Source organism: Parus major, chromosome 26, assembly GCF_001522545.3.
Source record: "Parus major isolate Abel chromosome 26, Parus_major1.1, whole genome shotgun sequence".
Lineage (NCBI taxonomy): Eukaryota > Metazoa > Chordata > Aves > Passeriformes > Paridae > Parus > Parus major.
The window spans coordinates 1978211-1985958 of record NC_031795.1 but is presented as its reverse complement, the minus strand read 5'-3'; the positions used below and the strand labels follow the sequence as shown (position 1 = coordinate 1985958).

Sequence of the window (7748 nt, the reverse complement as noted above, 5' to 3'; positions counted from 1 at the left end):
GGTGGAGGGGGGAGGGATGTCCGAGGGAAGGAAGGGGAAGGGAAGTTGAATCTGAGACATTTTAGACAAATTGATGTTAGGGGAGGGGTGCGGGGGGGGGGAGAGGGGGGGAAGACGCTCATATTAATCTTATGAATATTCATGGAGAAGCTGAGCTGCCTTCGGAGGTTGACTCCGGGGTACGAGTTTTTGGGGGGCTCTAGGTGAGAGGTGCCGGCAGCGGCGGGAGCAGAGCAGCTGCTTGTGCATTCTCCGCATGCCTGACTGCAGAGCCAAGTGTAAGTTGGTGCCTTTTTCTCTCCCCCCCACCCCATCCCTGCATCCTTCCCCCTCTTCCCGCTGCTCCCCTGCTCAAACACAGCCTGGCCAGGAGCGGTGCAAAGCGAGGGAGTCGTGCTTTAGTCGCAAACACGACCCCAAATCCTGTGACTCCCGCCTGCAGTGCTCAGTGCGGGCACAGAACAAACTGAGGGGCTTTGGGCAATTCCTCACCTCCTCCATCCCCTTCTTCAGCCCCCAAATTTGCATGAATTAACCCTAAAAATGCTTGAAGGGGGGCGGAGGTTGTTTGCCAGGAAAAGCAAGCTTGGGGAGAAATTAGGAGAAGCTGAGTGCTGGGATGGGTGATGTCAACTGAGATGATGCCGTAACCCTCTCCTCCAAGCACGGAGCATCAGCGCTTGGGTTTGGAGTCGGGGGAAGAAGCCCAGAGCCCATGCCAAATAAAAATCAACATGTTAAATAAAAACAAAGTAAATTTCTGGGCTGTTAAAAAAAATCTGGGGTGTTTGGGGAAGGGAGAAAGGGGAGGAGAGAGTTTATGGGCAGGAGGAAAACGGCGTGTTTATAAAAAAATTCAAAAAACATTGAAGGTTGGTTGATCTTTGGTGAGATGGGGGTTTGTGGCTGCCAGATCTTTCCTGCAGCAGCAGGAAGATGGTGTTTGTGGTGTTCTGGCGTGATGCTCGGAGGAGCCAGGGAAGGTCAAATCCAGCTGAACTCCTCGGTGAGTCGCTGGGGAGCGAGTGGTGGGGAGAAAATGCAGGAAAAGGATAAAAACTGGGACAAATGCGACCTCCTCTCCTCTGGGCCTGGCAGAAAAGGGTTAAGAGAAGCGGTTGAATGCTGCAAGCCTCGTCAGGGTTGTACTATTTTTTCTAGTGCATAAGGAGAAGGGAGAGGAGGGTTGCACGGAAAAGGGAAATTTCCAAGAAAAGAGGGATCTGCGGCAATATCTGCACCTCGGGGAATGAAGAGAGGAACCAACAGGCGTAAATGGCCTGGAGATGGCTGAAATCTTTGCCGAGGAGATTGGGACTGCGGGGTTATTTTCCACCTGCCTCCCCTACCCGGTTCTGTAATCCTGGCTCAAAGTAGACAAGTCGAGTTGGAGCTGAAGAAGGGAGGTTAGAGGGGTTTTTATTTCATTTGGGAGGGGAAAAAAACCCAAAAAACAACAACAAAAAAAGCAAAAGCAAAAAAATGAGAGGTTGGTTGGCCCTCTCCGGGCTGAGCATCTCCATGGTGCGAGGCAATGCAGGATGATCCAAGGGAGCGCTCGTCGGGAGCAGGGATGCTGAGGACCCGGCACCCACCGGGGACATGAGCCTCAACATCCCCACGAGAAATTTCACCCAACGGAGTCGAATTCCCACGGGGGTGGGTCGGCCGGGGGGTTGGCTCTCGGGAGGATGGGGAGGGTGGGTGCAGGTCGCGTGGGTCCCGAGGCCGGGGCTCGGAGCCATCAGCGGGGGGCTGGTGGCCCTGGCGGGGGCACAGCCAGGGACCGGCGGGGGGTTCGCTCTGCTGGGTGAAGCCGGAGCCTCCTGAGTCACCGGGGAAGGCGCGGCGATGGCCGTGGGTGCCGTGCCCGGTGGGTGACACCGACTGCCGGGTGCTGGCGGGGCTGGGAACCCTCGGTGGCTTTGCGGAGCCTCGGCTGCCGGGGGGGCTGCGTCGTTCCCCCCCCGCTCCTCCGCCTGGCACGGGCTCGGCGGGCAGCCGGCCCCGCTGGGCTGAGCAGAGCGCAGGGACACGGGGCTCGGGTTTTTTCCGCCTCGGCGCTGGCGCTCTCGCCCTGCTCTCTCTCGCTCGTGTTGCAGTGCGGCTCGGGCGGGCGGCCGGGGAAAGCGGGCGCCCGGAGCAGCCGGGGCTTTGCGGATGCTCCTTGCGAGCCCCCACGGCTTGCTACCTTCTCGGTGTTTTTTCCAGGCGATGCCACACCTCCCGAGGACACTGGGGACATCGGGTTTTGCTGAGCTTAGCAGCTTTTCACCGTCGTACCGAAGGCATCAGACAGACGCTCATCTGCCCTGAAGTGCATATCTGCAACAGCTCCCGGGAAGACTCTGTCTCTCTGTCTCTCTGTCTCTCTTTCTCTCTCTCTCCAGTCCAAACCATTACAAGACCTGACTTCCACCATCTGGAAATCTAACCCCTCTTATGTCCCTTCTCCTTTTTCTACGATGACTCACCATTATTTTTAACTTTGAAGAGAGAGGAAATTATGGGGATCTTGGAAGCCTGTATTTCTCTCTAGGATTTCCCCAGGGTCAGATAATCGGTGTTACTAAGAGACACTAAGATTTGGCTTCTCCAGGTAATGTGATTTGTTTTCTGTGTGCCATGGTGGTTTGCAGAGAATGACAGGAGCCGGGACCCCAGCGGTCGAGGAGGGGGACTGCGGTGGTCCGCGGGGCAGCTGGAACCGCCGGCTCCACATTCCGGCAGCCGCAGAGCCTGGCTGCAGGCAGGGAGGGCAGCATGTCACCAGGGAAAGAGGATTGGGAAGGTGTTAAACTTAAAAGCGGAGCTGGAGCTTTCCTGGAGGGTAGATTGCCTGAGATCGTAAGGTTAAATGTTAATTAACCCTTAGCTGCATGCCTGGAAATGAGCTGAGACCAGCACCCCGCGGGGTCCTCTCGCCACTTCAGGGCTGGATGGGGTTATTTTTCTTCCTTCCTTTCTCTTCCCTCCCCACTCTTTATTTTTTCTTTTAACTGGAATTCTTATTTTTAGCCAAAAAATAAGCCCTGGTTTAGCAGCGCCAGTTTTTCCACGCTGGTTTTGAACAGGTGCTGGTTCCTCAGGTGTTTTCGGTGTTTCACCTAATGGGTTTAGATGGGAGTTGTTGAACTCTATCCCAAGGAAGGCAAATTAACCCCTCCAGGAAGGGGATAGACGTGCTAGAGAAGGGATCTGCTCTCCTCCCCCCAACTTTATTCCATCTCTCTCTTTCTCAGCAGGGGCGATTTTCTTTCTTCTTCTTCTTTATTTTTTTTTTTTCCTTTTTTTTTCCTCTTTTTTTATCTCATCCCTTCGCCTTTTCATGAGACTCTACCAAACCTACGTACCTGTCCTTCTGCAGGATAGTAGCCCTGCCCCGAACCCGATCCCACCACTGGGCACTGGGAAGAGTTTAGCATAAGGATTTCTTTTAAAGCCCAATATGACAGTTGCTACTGGAGATCCTGCAGATGAAGCTGCAGCTCTTCCCGGTCACCCGCAGGACACGTACAACCCTGAGACCGACCATGAGTGCTGTGAGAGGGTGGTCATCAACATCTCGGGGCTGCGCTTCGAGACGCAGCTCAAGACACTTGCCCAGTTTCCAGAGACCTTGCTAGGGGATCCTAAAAAGAGGATGAGGTATTTCGACCCTCTCCGGAACGAGTATTTCTTTGACCGGAACAGACCCAGCTTCGATGCGATTTTGTATTATTACCAGTCCGGGGGGAGGTTGCGGCGGCCGGTTAACGTGCCCTTAGACATCTTCTCCGAAGAGATCCGCTTCTATGAACTGGGGGAAGAAGCCATGGAGATGTTTCGGGAGGATGAAGGCTACATCAAGGAAGAGGAGAGGCCGCTGCCTGAGAACGAGTTTCAGAGACAAGTGTGGTTGCTCTTCGAGTACCCTGAGAGCTCAGGCCCTGCCAGGATTATAGCTATTGTCTCTGTCATGGTGATTTTAATCTCCATCGTCAGCTTTTGCCTGGAAACTTTGCCCATATTTCGGGATGAGAACGAAGACATGCACGGCAGCGGGCTGAGCCATCCCCCCTACTCCAACAGCAGCATGGGGTACCAGCAGTCCACTTCTTTCACAGACCCCTTCTTCATCGTGGAGACACTTTGCATCATCTGGTTCTCCTTCGAGTTCTTGGTGAGGTTTTTCGCCTGCCCCAGCAAGGCTGGTTTTTTTACCAACATCATGAACATTATAGACATCGTAGCCATCATTCCCTATTTCATCACCTTAGGGACGGAGCTGGCTGAGAAGCCAGAGGATGGTCAGCAGGGCCAGCAAGCCATGTCCTTGGCCATCCTTCGAGTCATCCGCTTGGTGCGGGTCTTCAGGATCTTCAAGCTCTCCCGGCACTCCAAGGGGCTGCAGATCCTGGGACAGACTCTCAAGGCCAGCATGCGGGAGCTGGGCCTCTTGATATTTTTCCTCTTCATCGGCGTCATCCTCTTCTCCAGCGCCGTCTACTTTGCCGAGGCCGACGAGAGCGAGTCCCAGTTCCCGAGCATCCCCGATGCCTTCTGGTGGGCTGTGGTTTCCATGACGACTGTTGGCTACGGAGACATGGTCCCCACGACCATCGGGGGGAAAATCGTGGGTTCCCTGTGTGCCATCGCTGGCGTACTAACGATTGCCTTACCTGTGCCCGTCATAGTGTCTAACTTCAATTACTTCTACCACCGGGAGACCGAGGGAGAGGAGCAGGCTCAATATTTGCAAGTAACCAGCTGCCCAAAGATCCCCTCTTCCCCTGACCTAAAGAAAAGCAGAAGTGCCTCTACCATTAGTAAGTCTGATTATATGGAGATTCAGGAAGGTGTGAACAATAGCAATGAGGATTTTAGGGAGGAGAACTTGAAGACAGCCAATTGCACCCTAGCTAACACAAACTATGTGAATATCACCAAAATGCTAACCGATGTCTAGTTGCTAAAATCTAGTCCCGTATTTAAAGCTGAAGTGGAACAATTGCAGATATTGAGTGCTGCTCTGCATTGTAGTTAATACAGTATTTTCTACGGTGTATATTTGGTTCTGCATGGAAAGCAATAGCTGTGTAAGTGACTTTTAACCTTTGATTTCCGCACCGAATAAGCGTCCGTGCAAAAAAACCACAACAAATCCAAACCATTTTGTCGCCCTTCTCCCATCCCAGGCTCGTGGGTTTCCAAAGATACAGAGGGGACGGGCACTTGGAGCAGCGGGATGGGGACGCAAGGGGCAGGTCCGGGCCACCCCCGGGACCACAAATCCTGGTCCCTGTCCTGGGTGACAGCCAGCTCCCAGGCACAGGGAACAGCTGGGAAAGGTCAGGCAGAACTTCCTGGAGGGCTGCTGCAGGCGTGGGGATTGCTGGAGGGCTCGGGTTCCTGCCCCGGGAAAGCTGAGGGCGAACGCGGCGCCCGGCTCGTGTTTCATAACTGAGAATGCTGCATGCTGCAATAGTTTCAGCCACTGCAGTGTGCCAGTGTGAGGCCCAGGGGAGGGATAATTAGTGTGACAGCACATTATTTATTAAGTCTTAAATTTTCTATGCGAGGCATCGGGAGGGACGAGTAAATAAATCAAGAGCTTGGAATTTATTTATTTATTTAGATGACACTTCCATCATCAATATTTCCAGGATCACCAAAGACACCTCCACTGACACATTGAAAATGAGTTGGAAAAAGCATCTTTTTTTATATCTATATATAAAACTGGAGCAACTATGCTGTGGCCTATAATATATTTATACTGCAGTGAAATTTAACCAGTAATACAGTACAGCTGCATGGATATTTGTTGCATGAATCTGAATATTTAATACACACACAAATATATATTTTCTTAGTAGACTATACAGTATTCATGTTTATAGTGTTTATAGATTCTCTGGTGGCTCGAAGGAGATTCATGGGAGTTTAAAAAAAAAATCTCCATTATAGTTAAAAACCAGATGGGGAAGGTGTGTGCTGACAACAGTTGGATAGATATCAGTGCAAAGCCTGAGAGATAACAAGGCAAAGCCTGAGTGTCCGAGCATCCAGACACAAGAGCTGACGAATGCAAGCCAGGGAAGGTGAGCTGAAAGTTAAACACCTGCGCTCATTATGGGGCGAGTAATTAGTCATTAATCGTGGTGTCAGGAGCAGAAACCACGACGGATCGGAGAGGGCACGAGGAGCAGGTGGAATAGCAGGTTCCAGCTCTCCTGACTTGTTTGATCAGCAGTTTTCAGCCGTTCCCGTAGAATTCCCGTGTGTGTGTGTGTATAGATATTTAGAGAGCGACTACAGGGCCGAATCCTCAGCAAACAGAGTGCTTGGGGCATCGAGGACTTCCCGGCTCAGGGCTGCTGGGATGGTGGGACATGAGCTGGAGCAGGGTGGCCTGCCCCTGGAGCCCACGGGGTCACCAGGGCAGGGTGCATTTTGGGCTTGAAAGCTCCTTTTCAACCCTCTCAGGGCTGGGGCTTTATTCCTTTTTGATGGAGAGGGCACATGCTGAGGTGGCCTGGATCTGAGCTGGCTCCTCTGAGCCTTTGCTTTGCCTTCCTCCAGGGTGTTCAAGAGCAGTGGGTCAAGGTGCAGAGAGCCTGAGGCTCTCTTTCTTCATGCCCAGTGTTATTTGGGGATGGGTGAGAGCTGTTGATGCATGGGGAGTCTCACCTGCTTTCTCCATCCCTGTGTGGGTTTGCTTGCTTTTTTCCCTGTTGCTGACAATCCTCAGGGAGAGGTGCCCTGCTCCTCTTCCAGGTCAGGGGAGATGGGGGAAAATCTCTGCCAAGGTCACAGTTGAGCAAAGCCTCCCTGGGCTGTGGAACAGGGTTCAGTCGGGGTGAATTGGGGTTGAACTGGGGCACGATCAGCCCTGAAACTCTGCATGAAGGGTGAGCACAAGGAGCTTGGGGAGGGGTGAGCCAGACCCTTCCTTCCTCAGAGAGGAAACCCCTGCTCCTGACAATAATCCAACCGGTGCTAAAGTATCTACAGCAATGGCTCCAAATGCTGCTCCAGACCAGGATCCATCTTGTGCTGATGGAGCTCCACCTGGCCAAGTGGAATCACTCCTCAGTTTTGTTTGATTGATTGATTGATTGATTGATTGAGGCCTGGCTATAATTAATTCCAAGTATCCATGGTTTGTGCGTGGCAGTCCCTGTTTCTGCGTGGGGCAGAGGACCAGCAGCTTCCAAGTGCTGGGGTCCCCAGTCTGTCTTTAATTGGATCTCGTTATGCTGGGAGCCCTGCACTCCCACTTTGCTGTGGCAGTCTGGGAATGGGAGACCCTGAAGCCTCTTCACGCACACAGAAAAGCCAACACAACCAAAAGCAATAAATCTTGAGTTCTGAAGCTCATCCTGTTGGATGGGACAGGGCTGGCGAGAGTCGTCGGCTCAGGCACGATTCCCAGGGCGGACAGCCAACTTCCACAGATCCGGCTCGTGGTGGGTCCGTGGGGACATGGGCTCACACAGGGGAGCTGCCTGATGTGCTGGGATCCTCTGGATGCCCTTGGCACCAGGTGATCCCATTCCTGGTCAGGGTTGAGGTGTTTTTCTGGTGGTTTTGCTGCAGGTGCTTTGGAGGCTGCTGGCACTCGGTGAGAGTTTGTGAAGTGTCCGGTTGTTGGATGCCTGAGGGCTTGGGCTGGTTTGGAGGAGCGTTGGCCAAAGCAGTGGGTGTGTGTGGTGGTGGTTTGGTGAGAGGAAGGTGAGCTTTTCCTCTGGGGATGTGGGGTTTTG

General features: G+C 52.9%; 1 protein-coding gene across 7 annotated transcripts; it reads left to right on the top strand.

Moving 5' to 3' along the window:
* Positions 1 to 175: 175 nt before the first annotated feature.
* Positions 176 to 6940, top strand: KCNA2 (potassium voltage-gated channel subfamily A member 2). Of its 7 annotated transcripts, none has more exons than XM_015650789.2 (4): positions 178 to 278; positions 1162 to 1406; positions 2212 to 2599; positions 3246 to 6940. In XM_015650789.2, exon 4 carries the CDS (start codon positions 3449 to 3451, stop codon positions 4946 to 4948), a length of 1500 nt encoding a protein of 499 aa, XP_015506275.1. In that variant the 5' UTR covers positions 178 to 278; positions 1162 to 1406; positions 2212 to 2599; positions 3246 to 3448; the 3' UTR covers positions 4949 to 6940. The 7 variants fall into 7 exon arrangements, with proteins under 7 accessions (XP_015506277.1, XP_015506275.1, XP_015506274.1 ...); XM_015650788.2 differs by having other exon boundaries at positions 3243 to 6940; XM_015650786.2 differs by having other exon boundaries at positions 2212 to 6940.
* Positions 6941 to 7748: the final 808 nt, after the last annotated feature.